This window comes from Notolepis coatsorum (genome assembly GCF_963971535.1).
Source record: "Notolepis coatsorum genome assembly, chromosome: 2".
NCBI lineage: Eukaryota > Metazoa > Chordata > Actinopteri > Aulopiformes > Paralepididae > Notolepis > Notolepis coatsorum.
This window is the reverse complement of record NC_140166.1, coordinates 110,411,253-110,437,899: the sequence shown is the minus strand read 5'-3', so window position 1 is coordinate 110,437,899 and position 26,647 is coordinate 110,411,253. Positions and strand designations below refer to the sequence as shown.

At 41.9% G+C, this 26,647-nt stretch overlaps 1 protein-coding gene across 1 annotated transcript in view; it reads left to right on the top strand.

Moving 5' to 3' along the window:
• The window catches only part of adamtsl3 (ADAMTS-like 3), a gene marked incomplete at its 5' end in the record, with an annotated part of 671,346 nt that overhangs the window by 403,549 nt on the left and 241,150 nt on the right, over positions 1–26,647 (top strand). The window contains one exon of the mRNA XM_084308274.1: positions 10,165–10,239. Within this exon, the coding sequence (XP_084164400.1) occupies positions 10,165–10,239 (75 nt within the window). The remainder of the gene's footprint in view (positions 1–10,164; positions 10,240–26,647) is intronic.

Sequence of the window (26,647 nt, the reverse complement as noted above, 5' to 3'; positions counted from 1 at the left end):
TACCTACCCGGAACGCAGATCAGCGAAGTGCAGTCACACAAGACACCGTAGAACACAGCCGTCCTGTGTTGTTCGATCCGGGCAGCGTCGCCGCTCCACCAGTCGCTACAGTCCTCTTTGTTGACGCAATCCCCGTCTAGGCTCAGGCAGGGTCGACGAACATCCCCTGTCAAGGATGACGTCGTAGTCAAGAGTGTAAAACATGTTAAAATCAAAGCACGTTCAACAGAATAGCATCAAGCTAACGGCTGCTCCAACCGTTCGGGTGCTATTGCTTCCGCTCGCGAGACGCCGATCTAACGACGCACGCGATCAGGAGCGAGCTCCCGGCGGCGCGCGAGAAGCCAAGCTACCCCGCGCCAGGCCACCGACCGGCTAACCGTAAGCTATGAACATGTAAACAATGACATAACACTCACCCAGACAGGCCGCCGTTCTGAACCCTCCTCACTTTTTAAGAGAAAAGAGAAAACAAGACGTCAACACCGCTTCACAACGGTGACATTACCACGTCCGGCGGAATCAGCACAGTACCAACTGGCCTGTATAGCTGACTTTGAACATGAATCTGCCGCTATCGCACATTACATGCACATATCCCCTCGTGAAGGAATACTCTCATTTGGATATGAAAGATGGGGTCTTAACACGGTGACAGAGAGAATCCACTCGTCCAGAACACACAGGGATCACCAGTGTCAATGGTCGCGGCCCACTAGTTAAAACTATAATGGTCGCCAGACCAAGGCCTTCTGTCGCCTAGACGGCTAAACAAAGGACCCTAGCCTGGGGCCGGTTTCCATAAACTTTGTCAAGTAGCCCCCATAGCACTAACAGACAAGTGGAGCCCGCCAGCAAACACTACTCACCCAACCTGGAACGCACCGCTCCTCACAACAGCGGCATGTCCGACAGTTCAGCTGTGGCCTGACAGGTTTCACCCCAACAAACACAGCAAGGAACTGCAGTTGAGAAGCATGCAGCGGCGTGCTCCCAATACGAAAACCGGTGGAGGGTTTGTAGAATGATCATCATCTTCTAGACACTCCAGTACGAAGACAATATCGCCGTATTTTCTCGAAAATAGTGAGAGAGAAAATAAAGATATGATGTCAACGTATCCTTGTTTCCCAAGCTGTTCCTAATCCAATTTCTTCCATCATGGTGTCAAGTGTGGGGATCTACCGAGGCACCTCTTCCTTGTGGTGAAAGCGAGAAGGAGGAGAGCAGGTGACCACACACCTGCTTATGAAGGTAAGCTGATGAGGGGTGTGGTCAGACTAATACTGGTATTAGAGGTACATTTGTGGTTTATTCAGTACGCGTGCACGTACGCGAGATAGTGCAGTAGCGATGCCAAGCTAAGCCACTAACGATACAGAACTGAATGAGGGACAGTCATGCAGTTTATCCTACAATGGTTCTCATGATGACCACGGCCACAGTGCAGTCTCTCGCCACCAGGCTCAGTCAACTCGCCTCAAACAGGCCCTCACTTGCGCCGATGGCCCGGGTGACGTCACGTTTACCTTACATGGTCCACGCTCACTTTCTGCCGAGGTGATGCTTCCCACAATAACACGGTGCGTTGTACTGTAGTGTGGTTGATCCCAATGACACAGGCGTCGGGTTTCTCCCGACTGGATTCCCCTACCTCTCCATTCTGGCCCGCCATGGGTGTTTGTCCCGGTTCTCAAGCATCTTGTTTAAGTGTCTTGCTCAAGGACACTTTGACATGCTGCCGGCTCTAGAATGCAGAGCGTGATCATGCACTAGAATGCCTGTTCATTCTTGTGCATGTTTACAATTCACAACTTTACCAAATTCATCCAGGCATTAAAACTTTTCTCTACCTAATACTTATTTACCCTACGGGGATGAAAACGTTAGGGCTTGAGTAAGTCCCTTTTACGCATAAGTACTTGGGTTGGGTACCGACCAAATTACATTGGTACTAAATAGTACCAATTAATGCTAGATCAATTGGTACCAAATTTTGTTATCTTTACATGTTTAGTATAAGGGTGTAATATAGATACTAGATAAGAGGGAGCCTTTTCCACAATTATATACAGTATATTACTGTCCTGTCTCTTGGGTCTTTGGAAAGACCAGATGAGGTCAGAGGAGTTTGATAATATTTACTGAGAATGGCCAGATACTGTTGATATTTAACCTCTTAAGCCCTAGCCATATTTTCAGAAAATTTGCCTAAAAATACATACCTAAATTACCATAAGTAAATGAAGATTGCTCCACTTCTACAAAGGACAATAATGAACCAAAGGAGAATATCAATATTATTTTGGTTTTCTTTTTAGTCTTTTCAGCATAACACCATGCTAACATTGACCAGACGTAAAAATAAAAAAGATTATAAAAAAAGGAAAGGAATAAAGGGCAGATGATTTACATGGGGTTTTTGTAGATACAGTACTGAATTTTGCCATCCGGACACATGCGATTTTAAATATGAATATAGAATATATATATTATGGCCAAGTCACACATTTATGGATCGGCCCAAATCTCCTCTTTCCAATGGCATAGTTCAATCTGGATTTAGTACCACCAGGCGCCCCTGACAGGCCAGCATAAACTGTGAATGAGATCTACTGTAAGTAATGCAAATTTTCTTCAGATTGCAACGCGTTTTTTTCTAGACATTCACAGAAAGGTAAAGAAACAAATTACGTTCTATTTGATGAAGGTTGTGAATTATAACCCTAGTTATATTAATGCTGGCATTGGTGTCCCAGTTGTCCCTAGTTTATTTTTGCATGAAAGAAGCTTTGGGAGGGCAATTAAGCTGCTACCACACCTGCTTATATGCTAAGCTTCCACACACTACACCTGTACTGTGAGTATTATACTGTGACTATTATTATAACTTGGTGCTATTTTATCATTGTCTTGGCTGCTACTCTGCACGCATTACATCCAGACTGTGATTGTTATTGTAATCTAGTGCTGTTTTTACCGTTGTTTCTACTGCTGCTTTGCACAGTATAACAGTATGTTATAGTCTAGAGCAGGGGTGGCCAACCAGTCAGAGACTAAGAGCCACAAAAAATACTGTGGTACCAACACAAAGAGCCACCAGCGTTTCTCAACCTTTTTTTTCGTCACGGCACCCTTCATGTGTTTATAGGTCTCACCCTCTGGCCTCTGAAGTTGCTAATGTCTTTTTTTATTTGGGCCTCACAGGGTTAAAAGTACCCTGTGAGACCCACGGTTGCAAAATTACAAAATCACTTTTAGCCATTTAAAAAAAAAAATCTGTAAATGTTTATTTAAAAAATGTTAAGCACATATATAGTCAATTGGTCCTGTTGTTCAGCCTCACAATGCTATTAGTAAATGTGTTTATATGGCCCACCCTCTGGCCTCTGAAGTTGCTAATGTCTTTTTAATTTGGGCCTCACAGGGTTAACCTCTTAAGCCCGAGATATACAGTAAAAGTGTATATTTTCAGCATTATGTTTGTTTACCAATGATTTTAAGTGTTATTAGTGAAATATAAGATTATAGAAATCTCATGGCATTGAGTCGGAAACCGGCGCATATTGACAGGAGGAAGTGGAGCAGCCAAAAGTGAGTGTAGTCTTTTGAAGGAAGAGACTCAGGGCTTTCGAATTTCGAAAAACTACCCTACCCAGCTCACGCCAGCCCCTGTCAATCATCTGACTTCTGGATTTACTTTTTTATTTCTCTTATTTTTGGGGATTATCTCCCACAAACCTGAACGTTATTGCCATAAAACAGAAAACAGTTAGTTTCTCTACCTTTCTGTGAACGTCTAGCAGAAAATGGTGTTGCAATATGATGAAAAATGGTGGAGAAATGTACATTATAAGAAATATGGCAGAATTCAGTACTGTATCTACAAAATCTTCTGTTTAATCATCTTCCATTTATTCATTTGCTTAGATCTTTCAGGTCTGGTACATTTTAGCATGGTGTTATTCACAGTCAAAAAAAAACTTTGAAATATAATTGATATTCTCCTTTGGTTCATTACAATTTACTCAAGCCTAGTAACAGACACACTATTTCTGACACTGGGAATACATTCCCTATGATCCATAGATGTCCCTAGATTCAGATACCAAGAACATGCAAATGGACCATTTAGAAAAAATCTGTAAATGTGTATTCTACGTCCTTATGGAATGAGTGACATACAAAAGAAATAAAAAAGAATATATATATATATATATATATATATATATATATATATATATATATATATATATATATATATATATATATATATTATATAATTTATAATAAAAAAAAATTGGATGGAAGAGCCACAGATTGACCGGCAAAGAGCCACATGCGAGCCGTGGGTTGGCCACCCCTGGTCTAGACTAGAGCTACCTTGTCATATTTCTGTTGCCACTCTGCACATAATTATTACTCCCCAATGTGAATTATTTTAAATTATGTATTACTTATGCCATTCTTAAAACCTCTTAGCATGCAACGGCCCACATGTGGGCTCTCTTGAGGACGATTTGCCCACCGGCACTATTGGCGACCTCTAGCGACTCGGTGTGCATATTTTTTAATACAATATATATATCGAATTAAAGCCCTATTTGTTGCCTGTCGATAGCGATAGAATCTGTTCAGTGGTTCTCGAGTTACATGCCGATATGTGAGGCGTGCGATGAAGTACACGGCAGACTTTTTATTTTTTCAAATACCACTCCCCACTCTCGAGCCTCTACCTCCGTCAATCATTTGGCGATCTCGAAGATTAAGGGACCGGGTTGTAACCAATGAGTAGGGCTTTCCAATGCTACTCCACGTGGGAATGAGCGAATCAGGAATCTAGGTGAGAAGTCACAAGCCAAAACAGGAAGAGAATTCTCCATCGAATGCATTGAAGTCTATGAGAAAATCGTTTTTCTGAGCTCTCTCACTTGAATGGATTTTTATGAAATTTGGACATGTACTACACAAGACTTCAGGCTATGGACACAATTTCTTTGGAAATACTACTTCTGGACTACTAACTACTACAGAAAAACATAAGTAACAAGTTTTTCTACAACTCAAGTTCAGACCTATGTTACTCTATTTCATTAGCACTGAAAGTGAATTGTCTTTATTGTATCAAAAACCTCAGAATGTCATCTTTCAAAAGAGACCAGGCTCATGCATGTAGTTATTTGGTTTGCAAAAAAAGTATGCAGTCCTCAAAAACGAAAACTAAAATGTCCACTTTTGGGGGCGATTGTTAAGTTAATACTATTTCTATTGCTTTCTTTTCTGATGTCCTATATTATTTATGTCACTGCTAGAAGACGAGGAGTCAAGACAAACATGTCTCACTTGTTTTTGCTGTAATGTATGAACGATTACCAATAAACAGATCTGAAATTAATCTGAATGAATGTGAATCTGAATAAGAGGGGCATGGTCATGGTCAGTGATAGGTGCATTGAGTCAAATTATTTCAGCCGGCACATATATTATTTGTGTTTTTACACAAATGGCTCAATAAAGGAATCTGAATCTGAATGGGCGAAGCATGACGCTTTGCCAGTATTAACTAGGGTTATAATTCATAACCTTCATTCATCCTCATCCATCATTCATGACTGTATAGTGTTTATCATTATCGTTGGAATATGAATGTGGAATATGAATGGCCTCAGCATTCCCTCTGGCTCCAGCTGGTCTGGCTCACTGGTGTAAAGTGAGCTCATAAGTATTTACCCATGTTTCATTCCCCTAATTTGTTTTGAAGGTCACTTTTTAAAGAAAATACTTACTTTTTAATTCCTCTCTCTCCCCCCCTCTCTCTCTCTCTCTCTCTCTCTCTCTCTCTCTCTCTCTCTCTCTCTCTCTCTCTCTCTCTCTCTCTCTCTCAAAATGGCTGGAATTGACTTTATTTCATTGCTGCTATAAATTCAGAGACTTGCCGATGCTGTTTCCAAGCGTAATTATTTTAGGGGTACCAGAGACCCTGGCAGGCATCCAGAGAGGCTTAATAATTGTTGGAACTGGCGCCAATTTGTTACCAGGAGAAAAAGTAGCTTTCCTAAAGTGCGGAAAATGGCATTATAGTGCTCAACTTGCCTATAAAGGTCTCGCCTCGTTACCGATCCTCTCCCCTCAACCACAGGGTGAGAAACACCTTCTGTGTGAAAAGTCAGGATTTCAGCAGGCGATGGTACTGACCCACAACATTAAAGGGGAACACCACCCAAATTAAGCAGAGGCAAGTTCAATCCATATCTGTGAACATGGCATACTCTCTCCAAAGCCAGAAAGCAGAGACATAAGACTGAATGCAGAGTGTAGACTCAAAGAGGCATCACAGCCTTTGTCCAAAGCATCATCCAGCTGCTCAACAAGCTCTGATCACACATGCCTTGTCTCCACTAGCCAGGGTTTAGCCGTGTTGTGGCCTGTCTGGCACATAGTGAGCGTCTCCATTGTCTTTAGAACCGGGCTGGACCCCGTCTGAGACAGCCACCTTGCACAACCTGAAACAGTCAAGAGTCTGAAACAGTCAAAAATCCATCTCCAACTTCAAAAAATCACTGAAAGAGGATTTACTCAAATCATATCTCTAAATAGTAACCATACTTGGGAATATTATTTGTCTGTATTTATGTATCTATGTTGTATGTATGTAAGCCTATCCATGTTATATGTTCTGTTTGCCTCTGTTTGTGATCAGGCTCCCTCCAAAAGCTTTAAATAGCTTCTTGGGAGACCTGGCACACTACACAATTCCGAGGATGATGATACCATGATGATGATATTGATTGTTTTGTATCGTGTGTGTGTGTGTGTGTGTGTGTGTGTGTGTGTGTGTGTGTGTGTGTGTGTGTGTGTGTGTGTGTGTGTGTGTGTGTGTGTGTGTGTGTGTGTGTGTGTGTGTGTGTGTGTGTGTGTGTGTGTGTGTGTGTGTGTGTGTGTCTGTCTGTCTGTGTGTGTGTGTGTGTGTGTGTGTGTGTGTGTGTGTGTGTGTGTGTGTGTGTGTGTGTGTGTGTGTGTGTGTGTGTGAGAATATAATTTTAATTCAAATAAAAACCAGACCTGTCTGGACCCTGGCTGAGACAGCCACCTTTGTTTTGTATCTTATGTTAAGGACCCCCTCGAAAACGAGATAGCATTATCTCAAGGGGTTTATCCTTCAAATACAATTTCAAATAATAGTATGATCGTGGTTTAGCCTGTGTACCACAGTTGGAGGTGTGAATTTTTAAAGGCTACCTAGCAACTGGAGAGTTAAAAAAAAAACACAAGGGAGACACAAACCCAACTGTACCGTACCATGCTAGACCATGGCTAGCCCCAGCCAGGCTGAACATAGCTAATGGAGACACAAACCCAACCGTACCATACCATGCTAGACCACGGCTAGCCCCAGCCAGGCTGAACATAGCTAATGGAGACAAGGCAATGGTCTTGACGTCTTTTACTGACTTCCCAGCGATCCCATTGACTTTATGATGCTCTCATGATGTTTTTACAATGCTTAGGTTTTATGTTATTATGTGCTGTTGTTGATGTTTTTTTTTATATTCCTTTAAGCTAAATGTGCAAATTGTGCAAAGCAAATTCCCTTAGGGGCAATAGAGGTTTCATTCATTCATTCATCCATTACAAATGGGAGTTCTGGCCCTCTAGTTTTTAGATTTGCGAGAGAGCTGTATGTGGTCACTAATATTTCTGAATTGTCTTAGATCATAGGAATAACATGTGTGAATTCTTAGACTGGGTGTATTTCCCCTTAGATAACAACAAGAATAATTACTTGTTTTTGTCTCGTTGCTTCATGTGACTGGAATAACTGCACACAACTGCAGTAGGGCTTGGCGATATGGTCAAATATTATATATATATTCGTTCTTAATTTTGACAGTATAATGATATTTTACATTTCTTTCTAGTGTAAAGTACAGTGAGATTTGACATATTTGCAATGTATGTTTACATAATAGAATTGTAATGGTGCTTTTGTATTCAAAAAAAATTATACTTTAATCACATTTCTATCACAAGATCTTTATGATACTGCAGCAAGGAACCATTTTTAGATGAACTTAAATTAGTAAAAAAAATATACATGTATCATTTCACGATTTGTATATATTGTTGACAATGGTATGGTATGGGTTATGTTTTGTTAAGATTAGGGTTAGGTTAAGGTTAAGATAAGAGTTAGGTACGGTTGGTTACGGTTAAGGTAAGGGTTATGTTGAGGTTAGGGTTAAGGTAGGTTATTGTAGAGGAATTTACCATGAGTAAGGATGTACTCAGTCAGATGTAGAACACAGGTTTATTTAGCAGAGTATCAAGTACAAATAGGGCGAGAGTTATTGCTTGATGACTCCAGGAGTGACAAGGCTTAGTACCCCTCCAAAGAGCTCGAGAATCCAGTAAAACCTAAGTCTTTATAGTAGAGAGAAAGGGAATGTGGGTAGATCGGGCTAGGTACTGGGTTGGAGGGGGGCCAGGAGGAAGGAGGGGTGAGTTAGAAGGGGGGGTGTCAGGTGAGCGACAAAAGGTGGATAAATGGGGGAGGGTAGACATATTGGAGAGGTGTGGGGGGAATAACAAGAATGGGAGGGGGTTGGATTGGATCTAGATTGTTTGATGGGGGAGGGGATCATTATTCCACATTATGTTTATAAACAACGTTTTAGGTGAGACGTTACAGCTTGGCCAACACGTGACGACCATGGTTAAGTTCTTGGGTAACTATCCACGAGATCAGAGCCATGCTGAAATAAGAAATATGAGCTGTTCCAGTTACATACAGCCACAAATATGAGTGATTACAACATCCCCTTGGGTGGGTGTCATAACTTGATAAAGAACAACGTTAGTCATGTTAATAAATAATGTCTTTGTCAGCTGCTGAAAAGCTGCCTATTTAAAGATATGAACTTATCTGACAGCCGCTATACTGTATACAGTTTCTCACGATGGCAGAGCGGAGCAGAGCTCTACCGTATGGTCCCTTTTTACCAGGCACATGTGAGCCCGCCTCAGGTCTGCCGGATAGATTAGTGGCGCTGTGCGGCTGTTAAACGGTCAGATTTAGGGACGGTGGTGACGGTAAATGTATGTAGCGCGGTGGTCTGATCCAGGCAGTCCACTCCAAATGCACACAGGCTGTTAAAAGGACCCGGGCCAGGCTGTACCGTTGTACCATACAGCTTGGAGACATTATGGGATGTTGTCTGCTTTATATGAACAAGATGCAAACTCTCTCTCTGTCACGTCCTGTTGTTTCTCGCTATCTTTATTTCTCTTCATCTCTCTGTCTTTCCATCTCTCTCTCTTGTTCTCTCTCCATCTCTCTCTCTTCCTCCATCTCTCTACATCTCTCTCTGTCTCTATCTCTCCCTGTGTCTCTGTCTCTCTCCCTCTCTCTGTATCTCTCTCCCTCTTTCCCTGTCTCTCTCTTTATATATATATATATATATATATATATATATATATATATATATATATATATATATATATATATATATATATATATATATATATATATATATATATATATATATATATATATCCTTATGTATCTCACTCCCTCTGTCTCTCTCTCTCCCTCTGTCTCTCCCTCTCTCTATGTCTCTATCTCCCTCTTTCTCCATCTATCTCTTGTTCTCTCTTCATCTCTCTCTCGACATCTCTTTCCCTCTCTATTTATCCCTATCCCTCCCCATATCTTTGTCTCTCCCTCTGTCTTTCTCCCTCTCTACTGTAGTTACACACTACTGCACTTGCCTCTGAGCAGCACAGCTGCTGGAGCGGCCAGGTTCAAAGTGCTTTGCTATATAGACAGTGACCCTGTTGTCACAACCGCGTGTCTAACCCGTTAGGAACCACTAAGCACTGATGGCTAAAGACAAAGTGCTTGGAGGACACAATGGCCATTTATCAGCACCAGGAAACTGTTAATGCTAACATTCTTGTCGAGAATGTCCCCCCTAGGTTTTCTAGGACAAGCCTTACAAGAAGCAGAGCTCAGAGAATGCATCACTCAAAGTGTGAGATGGCCTGGTGCTCCTGGTCACATCACGGAACAGCTGGCTGCTGTTTCCTGTTTGTTTAGGAGTTGTGTTCCTGATGATTGATGTGTGTTGATGAGTGATTTGTCGATGTGTGAATCTGTTTCTTCAGCTGTGAAGACAGTTCTGGAGGTGCCTATTTGGAGTCGCAGCTTCAGGGTCAGCGCCAAAGGTCCTGATGTCATAGGTGAGTTACCTCTACAGTCCAACCTGACCCAACTGGACCCAACCTGACCCAACCGGACTCAACCTGACCCAACCTGACCCAACCTGACCCAACCGGACCCAGCCTGACCCAACCTGACCCAACCTGAGCCAACCGGACCCAACCTGACCCAACCTGACCCAATTATACCCAATCTGACCCAATCTGACCCAACCTGACTTCACCGGACCCACCCTGACCCAACCTGAGCCAATGTGACCCGACCTGAGCCAATTATGAACCAACCTAACCCAACCTCACCCAACCTGACACACCCTGACCCAATTATACCCAATATGACCCAACCTGACCCAACCTGACCCAACCTGACACACCCTGACCCAATTATACCCAATATGACCCAACCTGAGCCAATATGACCCAACCTGACCGACCCTGATCCAATATGACCCAACCTGAGCCAATATGACCCAACCTGACCCAACCTGACCCAACCTGACTGACCCTGATCCAAAATGAACCAACCTGATCCTATATGACCCAACCTGAACCAGACTTCCAGAATATATGTCCAAATCCAAGCCAAGCCTGTAATAGCTTTCTATGAGCCCAAACCCGACTAAAGCCAGACATGTTTTTAATAGTGCTGATAACTATGTTCTTTTTTCAACTGTAATTAGAAAACATGACTTGGGGGACGCCCGAGTGACGCACCGCATACTGCGTAGAAGATGTGGGGGAGGACATGCGGCCGACCCGTGTTCGCCTCCCGCTCCCGGACGGATTTGCCGCATGTCCTCCCCCACATCTTCTCCCGTTCTCCCTCTCCTCTGTCGGTCATGTCCTCCCCCACATCTTCTCCCGTTCTCCCTCTCCTATGTCGGTCATGACCATAAAAGCTGTAAAAACGCTCAAATAAATCTAAAAAAACATGACTTGAACGTGACCATCAGGGTGAGACATGTGGTCCAATATAAACCACCACCTTTAGGTCCAGCTGGGTTCCCTTTAGGTTTGGGTCTAAATGTGTATAATTGTTATCTTTAACCCAACCTAAACTATTGAGAGAGCCAGGGTCACAAACAACATAATGCAATGTCAACAAAGCATCTCTCTCTACCTTTCTCGTTCTCTCTATATTTCTCTGTATCTCTACCTCCATCTCTCTCTACCTCTCTCTCTCTCTCCATCTCTCTTTCTCTTTCTCTGTCTCTTTCTCTTTCTCCCTCTATCTCTATCTATATATCCCTCTCTCTCTAACCATGCTCTCTCTGTGATTGATCAGAGGGATAGAGAGACACACATAGAGAGACAGAGAGAATGAGAAAGAGAGTATGAGAGATAAAGAGACATAGAAAGATAGAGAGAGATAGAGAGAGAGAGATAGAGAGAGAGAGACCCAGACAGACAGAGAAGTAGAGTAGTTGAGATAGACAGACAGAGAGAGAGAGAAATAGAGAGAGAGAGAAAGTATGATAAAGAGAGACAGACAGACAGACAGACAGACAGACAGACAGACAGATAGAGAGAGAGAGTAGGAGGGATAGACAGACAGAGAGAGAGAAAGTAGGAAGGATATACCGACATAAAGAGAGAGATAGAGATGGATTCTTGTGAATTCCATGACAGCACAATCAATATTTGCGATCACCCATATCTCCTTCCCAAACACCAGACACCAGAGATCTAAGCCTTGGACGTATGATGTCATTAAAAATGTATAATCTGGAGCGGCTCCATGGAGAATGAATTGGGGGAAGATGATAAGGGTGACAGTGAAAGCACCCCAGGGTATTTTCTGTTGATCGCGCTACGATAGAATCCAAGCTCATTTGGAAAATAAAAAAGCTCAAATAAACACTGTGCTCGGTCCAGATTTTCATTTTTTTTTAATCAACCCACCATGTATTGTCTATGGAGCAGCTCCAGAGTTCTCATACTGATGACATCACAGCCTTGAGTCTCAGTTCTCTGGTTTCTGGCTCATGTTCACTAGTATCAGACCCTGTCTTCCTGGTAACCGCATTAAACCCCAAGCAGCTCCAAGCTGCTCTGGCTGAGTGTGTGTTTAGTCAGATGCTTCACATCGGTGGGTTGGACTGAAAGTGAAATGACTTCAGAAGATCATTCACTGACGTGTAATAGTCCTTAACCCTCAGACGCGTAGCTTTTTAATACGCAGCAGGGGTAAAAATAATTACCTGTGTTCTTTAATTAGATTAGACATCTATTCATCATCCCACATGAATTCAATTGGGCTCATTGGATCCACAAGGGTTTCAGCTTTTCAGTTGTACCCGATTCATGCAATTCCAAGTTTAGAAATACTAAACAAAGTGTAGAAATAGTCAGACACATCAATTTAAAAATAGGCGAAAATAACATGTGTGTACTGCATACTTTATGTTTTATGTACAAAACTGCATGGGATTAGCATGAAGTGGACATATCTGTAAAGGGGAGACTCATGGGTAGACCCATTTTCATTCAATATCTTGAGGTCAGAGGTCAGAGGCAGTTTCTCACCTTTCCAAAATGTCCTTAGGTCGTCTAGTTTCATATGGTACCAGGATCTTCTTAGACATTTAGTTGAGTAATTCATTAAATATTGAGTAATCAAATGCATAACATGCAAATATATCAAACTAAATTGTTGACTTGGGTTACATTTGACCCATATTATGTATCTGAGGGTTAAATCACAATGTATAAAAAACTGCATTTAACACCAGCTCAGTATGTATTTGACTCTATAAGAGTACATTTAACACCAGCTTAGTATGTATTTGACTCTATAAGAGTACATTTAACACCAGCTCAGTATGTATTTGACTTTATAAGAGTACATTTAACACCAGATCAGTATGTATTTGACTCTATAAGAGTACATTTAACACCAGCTCAGTATGTATTTGACTCTATAAGAGTACATTTAACACCAGATCAGTATGTATTTGACTCTATAAGAGTACATTGAACACCTGTCCAGTGTATATTTGACTCTATAAGAGTACATTTAACACCAGCTCAGTGTTGCTCTTATAGTCATCATTAGAATTCAGAACACCAGCATTGTCACAGATGTGTTGATGTTACATGATGTGATATACATACAGATGAGCTGAAAGTCACACCATAATGCAGATACAAATAAGCTGCAGTTAACATGTTTTCTTACATATCGTTATTCGTTATGCATGAAGTTAGTGACAACACATCCTGATAAATGTTTGAGCCATACTCTTATTTTCTTCTTTTTCTTTTCTTTTTAACCTTTATTTAGCCTCTTCCACCCGACGGGACCGGTACTGGGCCCTATTCCCTGTACCTGGTTCAACTAAGTCGATCAAAAGTCCCATTATCCAGATTCAATTAACCCGATGTTTGAATCCAGGCTCTCCCTGTTCCTCAAACGCTGACCCAGTCTCGTTAATTCGAACCAGACTTGATACTCAGGATAATTGCGTGCGGCCGCCTCACCTGAAAAGACAGCTGTCGATCGCAGAAATCCTGATTTTCTAACGGCATTGATTGATTGATTGATTGATTGAAAACGTTATTAACAGATTGCAGAATGGGTACAATACAGTACGGCTCAATAGCCTCGCCGACAAGTTAAATGCATAATCTATAGGCTAATATTAAGTCCCTCATTACCCCAATCAATCAGATTATATTTCTTTAAATGTGCCTGCTGGCAGTAGGCTTAATGGAATGAATAATCGAATGAGTTCAACTCTTTCAGAATAAGTAGATAAAAACAAGCCCAAAGAGTATCTAATTGATACGAATTAATAGATACTTATGAGGATATCTGTACTGTATGTGCTTAGGTATCATGTACTATATAAATACATGGTTCCCAAAGTTTTCAAGGCGCGACCCCCGAAATAACGTGTCAGAGAGGCTTGGAGGGAGGCTATACAGTTTCACTATACCAGTGACACCAGTCATGTTAATCACCCTCTTGTTCATCATCAGATAACAGTGCTTGAACAGAATTTAGGGCTGTCCCCGACTAAGGATTTGTATAGTCGAGGTGTAGTCGCCGAAATTTGCCGATAGTCGACTATTAGTCTTTTTTTTATCATTCCATTTGGGCTGTGGGGGTGCTTAATGTCTGAAGGAGTCGACTAAGAGGTTGGCAGTCGACTACGGCTCCTTTCGATCGATTAGTCCAGGGGTTCCCAAAGTTTTCAGGCCACGACCCCTGAAATAACGGTGTCAGAGAGCCGCGACCCCCACTATTATAGGAGGTAAAACAATTTATTTGTATTATAATATATTTGTATTTTTTTTATAAAAAAAAAATTTATAAATGGAAATGTATGGTTGAAACATGCAAACGTTCAAACGCACACACATTAATAAGCATTGGAGGCTTTTAACCAGGGCCAGACTGGGGAAATCATTCAGGCCAGGAAATATAGTGTGAAATAATAGCCCCAGTCAGGCCACTTTTTAAGCAGGGGGTCTGGGGGTCCCCCACCAGGATTTTTTTTGTTACAAAGACTTCATTTCCTGCATTCTGGTGCAGGTATTTTTTTATTTGTACCCTTTAAATGCCAGTGTTTGTGATGGCATCACAAATTATTGTTAAAAAACAGGCTAGCATAGGCTATGTATGATTAGCAACAACACTGATTTTGATGGATTTTCTGTTTTTTGTAATGTCAGATTGAAAAAAATATATTTTATTCAACTTCAGCCCTGATCATAACACCACATATTAATTTGATAATTCTAACCCTTTAAATGCCAGTGTGTGTGATGGCATATATTTGCAATATATCAAATACAAAGTAGATTTTTCTGGGGGGGATTATTACAGGCTAGCATGTGTCAATGATTAGCAACAACACTGATTTTGATGGATTTTTTGTTTTTTGTAAGGGTCCTGCCTCCACCAATCACATGCAGCTCCCTTTGTGTGTGTGTGTGTGAGCAAGAGAGAGTGAGCGAGAGAGATAGTTCTCCAACTTGTATGAGTTGCAGTGATTTCCTGGTTGTTCCCCACCTAGGTTATCTAACTATTGCGCCGCTGAAACTAGAAACACTGGCCTGGCCTGCTTCTAAGTTCAGTGGCCTGACTGCATAAAATTAAAAATAAAAAAAAATTGGAAAACATCTGGCGACCCCCTAGCGGTCGCGCCCCCCACTTTGGGAACCACTGGATTAGTCGACTATTCGACGAATGGGGGTCAGCCCTAGAACAGATAAATGCATTTTCTCAAGTTCATTCATCAAAATGTCAAAGGCTTGCAATTGCTCATTCATTTTCTCAAGTCACGTCCACGTCATCAAATCCGTCAAACAGCGCATCTCCGCCTCAAACATTTTAATCCCAGTTACAATATCACAATAACGTGAGTGACAGTGATACAATTCAACAATCCACATATTCAGATTCATCGTAATTCATATCCACAATCCACGCATAGACGCTTCAATTTATGCTTGAATGAAACACAATCCGGGCGCTCCGTTAAGCAAATACATAAACCGCAGAGAATATGAAATGAATCAGAGCCAAACGCCAAAACGATAGGTTTCATTCATTAAAAATATCCCCGCGGGATTCACATTTGCAATGATCCGTTATTAAAATAACCACATTGTGTGTGTCGCGACTCGCGAGCGGCGTATCCGTATAACTATGACGTGCATTATTTAGGACAAAGTAAATCCATAGGCTGAATATGATTTATTATCAGTATTTTAGGTCTATTATTTTACATTTCAAAAGCCCCCTCTAGAAAAACGAAGCACAAAAACATAATTCAGAATGGTATAATGGGATCTAGACTGGGAGGAGAGCTGGCATTTCTTTTTGCGAGTGCGTGGCCATGCAGGTTATCCAGCTAACTGAACTTAACCGTGACCTCGACCAGGTTCAATCTTTTTGATCTGTTGCCATAGTGATTTAGACAATCGTGCGTCGGGGAACCGACAGGTCTAGCTTAAGTCAAGTTATCCTGATAATTATCCGGCTAACTCAGTTAGCCAGGTACGAGGAACAGGGCCCTAGTCCCAAAATGACATCACGTCATAAATCAAGCTCTCTACACTGTCTGACATAATTATATATATATTTTTTAAACATATTCAAGAATAAACATCATAACCATGTCACAACAGCAGTTATAATGTATATTTTCTTATTTTAAACAAATTTTTTTTATTAACATTTATAGACAAACAACACAATACCTACAATGACTTCAACAACACAACAGTACATCCACATGGGCCCCTTGAATTCGGCCACACTCAGCCTACTAGACCTCCATGAGAGGGACACCCCCCCCTCCCGCCATCCACCCCCAGAAACAGGGCTCCCCCATATACCAGGGCCATCCCACGCGGGGCCGAGTACTCAGCGACATGGGTACTTTGAATTTGATTGGGCCAGGCCCAGCAGAGGTTCGAGGGGTGGCACTCCCCCCCACCGAGCCAAGCCCGCTACCTCCCATGTCACCAAGCACCCCACCCCACGGCCGACGACCCCACAACATCCAAGACCCCCCCCCCCCCCGGGCCAAACCGCGGAAACGATGGTCCCCCTCCCCCTGAGTTAAGCCCATAGGAGCCCCCCATATCCCAGGCCGCTGCGCGTGCAGCCGGGCCCCCAGCGACACGGGTCCCTTGAATCAATTGGGCCAGGCCCAGTAGAGGAAAGGATAGGGGACTCCCCCCCACCGAGCCAAGCCCGCTATTTCCCATGCCCCCGAGAGCCCCACCCCACGCCCATTGACCCCCCAACACACAGGGCCCCGCCGGGCAAAGCCCAGCCGATCTGATCCCCCTGAGAGAAACCCCTCCCTCCTGCCCTCCTCCCCAAGAGACAGAACACCCCCATTTCCTGGTCCACCATGCGCAGAGCCGAGCACCCAGAGCCCCCACCCGCCCCCGCCCGACCGCCAGGCCCCCGGCCCACGAGAACCCCAAGCCCAGGCCCGCAGAAGGCCAAAGCACCACGCCTCAATGGCCCCCCGACCCTCCGCGACCCCAAGCCTGGTGCCCCCCGGCCCGGTGACCAGACCACCCAGGCCACGGCGGCCGAGGACCCCAGGAAACCCCACTCCCCCCCACACCAATCCCACAACACGCAAGGCCCCCCCCTCCCCCGGGTCGAACCGCTGGAACGATGGCCCCTCCCCTCGACCCCCCCCCCCCCCCCCAGAACCCAGCCTGCCCACCTCTGTACCTCCCATGTCACCGACATCACCGCATACATTTATGAAAATAAAGCTAACAACACAATAAGAAAAAATGACATGATTATAAATGGTTATATGGTTCGCACTCTTTCCCCGGTAGGCGGTTTGGAGGGGGATCAGCCCTCCCACTGGAGAAGCCCCCCCACCAGAGACGGAGATACCCCCCAAAGGAGATTCTCCAAGCCTATCTTCATGTCCAACATTTTTTATTCTTGTCCTTCATATTTGTCCATGTGCACATTTAAAGCAACTGCTATTCTAACATAACTCTGAAGAAATAATATATAAGAAGACTAAAGACAATTGGCACTTCCCAGGTAATTCTTTTTAACCCCGTTTTCCCCCCGTTGGCAGGTTGGAGGGGTAAGGCTCTCCTGGAGAGGGCCCCTCCTATAACGACGGAGATATTCCCAGTGGGGATTCTCCAATGTCTCTATTATTGTCCAACATTTTATTTGAATTTGTATCTTTCATATATAGTACATTTCCCGAGCTCCCGGTCAGGTCTCCGGATGTGATTCCCCATGTTCCCCGTCATCTTAGTTGTGTGTCATGTGTGCTAGTTTCCACAGTTTAGTCTAGCACGTATTATTTGTATTATATGTCCCGAATCAAGTCCCAATTTCCCCAACTAATGTGTTTACCTTGTCTGTACTCGTTTCCCAGTGGTCTGTGTGTTATCCGCAGTGTGTCTCGAACCATAACCTCCATTCACTATCAAATAATATGCTTAGTTGTGCATCCTATCCTGTGTGTTAGTGTCTACAGTTTAGTCCAGTACGTGTTATTTGTATTATATGTCTCGAATCAAGTCCCAATTTCCCCAACAAATTTTTAATTGTTATTACTCTGGATTATATACCACAAAACTGAACGTTATTGGCATATATTGGAGTGCAGTTAGTTTGTCTCCCCTATTTTGAGCATTTAGCAGCCATCCGATTTGAAATCAGTTTCAAAATGGCGGAGCTCTTGCAAGAATAAAAAACCTACTGTACATACAGTAGATTTCATTATCTATTCTTCATGCACGCCTGGTGATACTAAATCCAAATTGAACTTGGCCATTTGAAAGAGAAGATTTGGCCCAATCCATAAATGTGCGAATTGGCTATAATAAAGTAATTTATAGGCCTGCTATTCTATATTCTATAATAATATTTCAAATTGCATTGGTCCGGATGGGAGAATTCAGTACTGTATCTACAAAACATTCTGTTTAATCATCTTCCCTTTATTCATTTCCTTAGATTTTTTGTACATGTGATCTCAAGAAGGGACTGAACGAGCTCAGTGGCAGTTTTTCATGTCTGGTCATTTTTAGCATGGTGTTATGCAGAACAGAGATACATTGAAGCAGAACAGAGAAATTATAGTTAAAAGACTGTGTGTGTGTGTGTGTGTGTGTGTGTGTGTGTGTGTGTGTGTGTGTGTGTGTGTGTGTGTGTGTGTGTGTGTGTGTGTGTGTGTGTGTGTGTGTGTGTGTGTGTGTGTGTGTGTGTGTGTGTGTGTGTGTGTGTGTGTGTGTGTGTGTGTGTGTGTGTGTGTGTGTGTGTGTGTGTGTGTGTGTGTGTGTGTGTGTGTGTGTGTGTGTGTGTGTGTGTGTGTGTGTGTGTGTGTGTGTGTGTGTGTGTGTGTGTGTGTGTGTGTGTGTGTGTGTGTGTGTGTGTGTGTGTGTGTGTGTGTGTGTGTGTGTGTGTGTGTGTGTGTGTGTGTGTGTGTGTGTGTGTGTGTGTGTGTGTGTGTGTGTGTGTGTAGTCCTTAAAAGTAGTGAGGGGGATACTTTTTCAAAGTCCATTTTCAAAGTATTTTGCATCTCGTTCCAACTGCTGGGAGCAGCAAATTGGAAGGATAATTGACCAAAGGAAGTGTTGGGAAACATCTAGTGAGATAATAGTGAGCAGCTCTAGTGTTATAGGGAGTAGATTACCATTTTAACAGGTGCATCAAATAAGGAGGGGTCAGACCAAGGAGGTTTTTGTAAATGAGTGTAAGCCAATACATTTCTTGTTGAGAGTGTAACGATGGCCAATTTACAGATGTGTATAAATCATAGTGATGTGTTGAAAAGTGGGCATTTGTAGCAAACTTAATTGCTGAGTGATACAAAACATACAGATTTAAAGGGATTGTAATTTGTTAGAAAAGTGTATAATATACATTTACATGTAGTCATTTAGCTGACGTTTTTATCCAAAGCGACGATTGTGTACAACAAACTCAGCAGAGGCACACACTCCTGACAGTAAGTGGTGTTGTTCTTCCATAATGTTTTATCTCCTGTCGCTCATGGAGCAGATTACCATACAAACAGCCCAATCATCAATGTAATAACCACATACTTACCTTTGAGTTATTTAAATAGTCAACTAGTTTCACAACACAGTTGACTAGGCCTGTACAGTACTATAGGGGGACTCTCATCAACTTCCAATTGTACATGTATTGCAAGTAAACTGTAATAATTTCTACTTCCAATCTCTTGTAAAATAAATAACTTAATAAAAGGATGTATTGTCAAATTACTTCCAGTTTGTGATCAAACACACAGCATTCTTACAACGCGGGGAGTATTCCTTTAATGGTACACTCCAAAGGGTTAACCGGCTGTAGTGTGATAGTGAAAGGTTAACCTTCTGTAGTGTGATAGTGAAAGCGTTAACCCTTTGGAGTGTGGCAGTGAAAGGTCAACCTTCTGTAGTGTGGTAGTGAAAGTGTTAACCCTTTGTAGTGTGGTAGTGAAAGTGTTAACCCTTTGTAGTGTGGTAGTGAAATAGTTAACCCTTTGTAGTGTGGTAGTGAAAGCATTAACCCTTTGTAGTGTGGCAGTGAAAGGTTAATCTTCTGTAGTGTGGTAGTGAAAATGTTAACCTTCTGTAGTATGGTAGTGAAAGTGTTAACCCTTTGTAGTGTGGTAGTGAAAACGTTAACCTTCTGTAGTGTGGTAGTGAAAGCGTTAACCTTCTGTAGTGTGGTAGTGAAAGTGTTGCCCATAGTTGGTGTTATTTTAATCATCTTTTTTTATTAGCGTGGGAGACATGGAACAGTAGGAGAAGACATTGCAAGATAAAGAATAAAATAAAATAAAAACCCAAACACATTAACAACTGAGTTAACCCAAACCCGGGTTTGTGAACCCTTCAGAAACTATATATTGTCAGAAACATAATCATATTCCCACCATTGGCTAACATCTTGGGTTTGCTTTAAAAAGGGCTATTCTTTTTTTTTATTATAAATGTAATCTTGTCATGAAACAGTCTTGGCTATAGGGCTGATACTTGATTTAAATTGTTAAACCACCCAGAAAGCTTGCAATAGCTTAACTTATGATGTTGAAAATAAATGGAACTGATTTCAAGAAAGAAAAACAAAGTGTTGCTAGCGTTTGGAAAAGGCTTCAGTTAAAGGAACACTATACTCAGGATAGGAGAGACATTAGTTACCAGTATGATGACACCCGTATTCTGATTAGAGTAACCTGGTTAACAGTATGATGACACCCATAATCTGATTACAGTAACCTGGTTACCAGTATGATGACACCCGTAATCTGATTAGAGTAACCTGGTTACCAGTATGATGACACCCGTAATCTGATTAGAATAACCTGGTTACCAGTATGATGACACCCGTAATCTGACTAGAGTAACCTGGTTACCAGTATGATGACACCTGATTACAGTAACCAGGTTAATGTTTTTTACAAAGCGGCTGATGAATACTGTCTCACCTGATGTCTATGTCAGAGGAGAAAAATTGACAGTCGTGTCCGAATATAGACACCTCTGGATAAAAATGGATTCCAATCTTACATTTAAAAAACAAATCAAATCGGTAGTAAACAACACGAAGTTTCACTTATCAAACTTCCGTCACATCAGAAACTCTCTGTCAACAAAAGCAGCAGCACTGTATTTTAATGCCATTATTATGTCACATTTATCATACTGTCTGACTAGCTGGACACAAGCCTCCTGTACAACACTACGATCTGTACAGGTAGTTTACCATCAGGCTGTGAAAGTACTAGACAGGAAAACAAACAGTCACCACCATTGTCATGGCATAATAAACCAGAACCTACTGAGCTGGGACAATCTTGTTCAATTCAAAGATGCCTGCCTTACCTATAAAATCCTACATGGCTTGGCTCCCCCCCCCCTCTGTACTTTCATTAAACAGAAAGCATCTGCTGATATACCAGGTGTGTAGTTAGAGGGGACTGTGTAGTCCCAAACAGGAGGTCTGCTTTTAGTCAGGCAGCCTTTTCCGTGAGAGCAGCCCACACCTGGAACAGTCTGTCAATACGGCTCAGGGAGTATCAAAGATACATTTAATTTAAATTGAACTTAAAATCATGGTTGAGAGATAGTCAAGTCTGCGACCATTTTAACTGAGGGGTTGTGATGTATTGTAATGTATTTTAATGTATTTTAGTGTATTGTAACCTACTGATTCCTACTGTGTTTTAATTATTGTACTATGTCTTAATTATGTCACCTGCCCCAGAGACTACAGTTGAAAATTTGCCAACCTGGCTAAACTGGCCTATTTACAGTAAAATGTTCCTTAATATGCACTGTCTCTGTATTTTAAACCAATAAATACAAAATACCAGTATGATGACACCCGTAATCTGTAATAAACACACTGGAGGTACAGTAAATATTTGTTGGAATATTCTGAAACATTTTGAATAGATATAAAGAGGTCTAGATAGATGATGATAATGAAAGAAAAGTCGGTAGATTGGAACAACGCACTAACACAAAACAAAACTAAACCACACAAGTATTGTAGCTGTCTCAGAAGTTGAGACATTTCGAGATTTATTTCATGTTTATGTTGTAAATTCATAATTATTTGAGTTTATAAAGAAAGTTAGAACATGATTCAAATATAATATAAAAGATAACATTGGTTAAAATGTATCTAAAATACACTAAAAGTAAAATATTTCAGTTACACATTGTGTGCCTTTATTTGCTGTTTTATTGTGAATCAGAAAGCAATGGGTCACATGACCAGAGTTAAGTAACTGCATCATGGGTCATAATCAACATGCACTGCAGATATCGATATGTCTGTCAAAATCTCCAGAAAGATTTAACCAATTCTACTCAAGAGGCGCACACAGGTAATTGCCTTTTATTCTATTCATATAATAATTTGTTTCGCGTTCATAAGGGACGAATAGGGACGATGTGATTCTTTTTGTGAGCAATTATATTTGAGTTTCATTATATTTCTCTTCCTCAACAATGGACACTAACAACAGAGACTTAATGACTGTAAAGGAGGTGGATTCACAAACAAACTTTCATTTATTTTAGTCCACTGTGTCTGCTGACTTGTGAAGGAGAAAATAAATCAAAAAAGATCTATATGACGCGTGGCCATTATTTCATTGGACCTGTGTAGATACAAATCTGATTATATTACCCTCTGTGAATATCCCAGTGGATTACATTACAGATTACCGGGATGTGTTTTTTTTAAGCAACCCTCCCGGCTTTGAAAGCCCACAGAGTGAGGAGTGAATCTGTTAAAAGAAAGAAAGAGTAAAAGTGTGTGAAGAAATGTGACCCGAGCGACGGGCGACGCCGCAGCATCTGAATATGATTACCTCTGAGACGGAGGATAACTCCATCTGTTCAATGTTTATGGTCCTCACGCATCGACCCCAGGCACCCTGCCCCACCCGCCCCTTAAAATAGACATGAGTTCAGCTCTTCAGATGCTCAGTGTGCACTTTCAGATGAGTCATGTGTTCGACTCCCATTATCTTGTTGTGGACGTTCAGGTGACGTATGCCACTCTAATGATTTAAGTGAATTTATGTTTGCAATTATACCCTATGTAGGTCGTGGAGAGAACATGGTCCGTGTGGTTCTTCTGAAGGCATCGATCCAAGTCGAGCGATCCCGAACCTCCCATATTTTTGCTATTAGACTCCTGTAGCGTGATCTCACTATCGTGAAGTAACGTGATCTCATTGTCATGAAATTACAATACCTTCTGAGGCACATTATGCCTTGTGTATACTTCAAGGACTGCATCTCATAAACTTAATGTTAACACTTACCTTTCTCAATCACTCTATGTCAGTCTCCTTTCTCTATCTCCCTTTATGCTTGAAATATAATTTTGAACTGGAAGTTCAACCTTATTTTAAAAGCTTTATTGGCATGACGGGAGGAAAAAACTATGTTGCCAAAGCAGTACAGAAATTCACTTGAGGTAATATACACATTGACAAATAAACTATATATATATATATATATATATATAAGCTATGGATATCAGCAGCAATGTAATCAAAAGTAATTACATAATTAAATTAAATTATGACAATATGGGATAGAGAGGTTGTCCATAGTATAGAAGGAGTGAGGATAGTATAGAAGGAGTGAGGATAGTATAGAAGGAGTGAGGATATTATATAGTATAGAAGGAGTGAGGATATTATATAGTATAGAAGGAGTGAGGATATTATATAGTATAGAAGGAGTGAGGATATTATATAGTATAGAAGGAGTGAGGATAGTACATAGTATAGAAGGAGTGAGGATATTATATAGTATAGAAGGAGTGAGGATATTATATAGTATAGAAGGAGTGAGGATATTATATAGTATAGAAGGAGTGAGGATATTATATAGTATAGAAGGAGTGAGGATAGTACATAGTATAGAAGGAGTGAGGATATTATATAGTATAGAAGGAGTGAGGATAGTATAGAAGGAGTGAGGATAGTATAGAAGGAGTGAGGATAGTACATAGTATAGAAGGAGTGAGGATAGTACATAGTATAGAAGGAGTGAGGATAGTATATAGTATAGAAGGAGTGAGGATAGTATATATAGTAGGGCTGACCCCTATTAGTAGAACAGTCGACTAATCGATCGAAAGGAGCCGTAGTCGACTGCCAACCTCTTAGTCGAATGCAAACAAATATATATATTATTATAATTTCTTTAATTTTAATAAAAAAAATAATAATTGTATCATTCTTTCCAAAAGAAAAGAGGCCTAAAACGCTAATGGCACGCATACCAGAGGCTAACTGCCTAAGAAAACAGGCACAGAGGCACTGAAAGAGGATTTCACCCATCTAATGAACACACAAATATCAAGATGTATCCATCAGTGGACCAATTGCATGCTTTTGCAGAGGACAAGAAGCCTTCCGTCGACTCCTTCAGAGATTAAGCACCCCCCACAGCCCAAATGGAATGATAAAAAATAAATAAAAAAATCTGTTTAAAAAAAAGAATTTCCATAGTCGACTAATAGTCTACTATCGGCTAATTTCTGCCAATCAAAGTCGACTATCCAAATCCTTAGTCGGGGACAGCCCTAGTATATAGTATAGAAGGAGTGAGGATAGTATATAGTATGGAAGGAGTGAGGATAGTACATAGAAGGATGGGGTTAACAGATGTAATCACTCAGAAACATTAACTATAGGGCTTGCTTCTCTTAGTATGATAACAGTCAACATATTTTGCCGCTAGCTGACTTTTCTCTACATACAGTAGAATGGGCTTCGTTTTTGGAGATTGGGCAGATGGTTAAACCTGGGATAGATTTGTACTCATTTGATTACATTCATTCTATCTCACTTATTTATTTAAATCACGATTAAATAGCAAGAAGTGAGATTCTGTCCCAATGTCTCCCTGATGACAAAGTGAACACAGCCTGGCCTCCCTGTGACACCTGTTTCTATGGCCTCTATACATTGTCAACTTTTCTTTTTGTTTCCTGTACATTTGTAATCTCTCTCTCTCTCTCTCTCTCTCTCTCTCTCTCTCTCTCTCTCTCTCTCTCTCTCTCTCTCTCTCTCTCTCTCTCTCTTTCTCTTCTCTCTCTCTCTCTCTCTCTCTCTCTCTCTCTCTCTCTCTCTCTCTCTCTCTCTCTCTCTCTCTCTCTCTCTGTGCGCATGCGTGTGGATGGTGGGAGCGTTTGGGTGAGTGGAGTGGTACGAGAGTCTGAGGAAGTGCGCGTGAGTCTTTCTAAACTTTTCCTATCTTTATGTTGTTTGTCAAATTGTGAATTAGACTGTAGTTTATTTGACTGGTTGTGTGTTGGTGGTGAGCTGGTAGCGTTGTCGGTGCTCGCCTGGGCAGCTGTCTGCTGTCACTGTGACAATGGACTTCGCGCGTTTGACCAGGAAACATGGTTTCAAGGTCTCGCCGGCTTTTCCGTGTTCAGTAGAGACCTGTAGTCTCGCTGTTGCAAAAGTAGTAGGCGCTCCGACCGTTAAGTCCGCGGCAAGGGTGAATGGTGGTGTCGTGTTTTTCCTGGATGATTTGAGTAAAGTAAATCATTTGATATCGGATGGTTTGGTCATAAATGATACTTTTGTCTCTGTAATGCCGCTCACAACACCGGCCAAAAAGGTGATGTTGTCAAACGTTCCTCCGTTGGTGGGTGACGAGCTTATATTGAGGGAACTCGCCAGGTTTGGGAAGATAGTATCTCCATTGAAGAAGATGTCTTCGGGGTTTAAAGCACCTGAATTACAACATGTGGTTTCTCACAGAAGGCAGACGTTCATCATAATGAACAAACGTGATGATGAGTTGGATCTTAATTTTAAAGTAATAGTAGATGGGTTTGAGTATATTATTTTTGCGACAACACAGAACATGCGATGTTTTGCGTGTGGAAAGGAGGGGCATCAAAGACAAGTGTGCCCTGGGGAGGGGCCAAGCAGGGTAAATGATGGGAAGAGCGCAACGAGGAAAGAGGGAGCAGCTTGGGGTGTGGTTCAAGGGGTTGAGCGGGGGGGGGGGGTAAAGGGGAAGAGGGGTGGAGGGGAGGTTTCTGAGAAGGTTATTGTACCAGATAGAAGTGATAAGGAAAGGGAAGGAGTGGGTAGTAAGGCTGGGGATGCGGTACGGGGAACATTGGGTGGAGATAGAAATGTGTGGGGGGGGGGGGGGGTGGTAGAAGGGGTTAGTGTCAGCCGGGACACGTTGAATAGCCAGGAGAAGAGTGGAACTGTTCAAGGGACAGATGTTGGGGATGGGAATGAGGGGGGGGGGGGGGGTTGGGGGGGGTCGTGGTGGAAAGGAGTACGGAGGATGGAAGTGAACAGGTGGCTGTAGTCGGTCTGAAGGGACAGGGTGGGGGGGCTTGTGTCGACAGGGACACGATAAACAGCCAGGAGGAAGGTGGACCTCTTGAAGTGCAGGGGA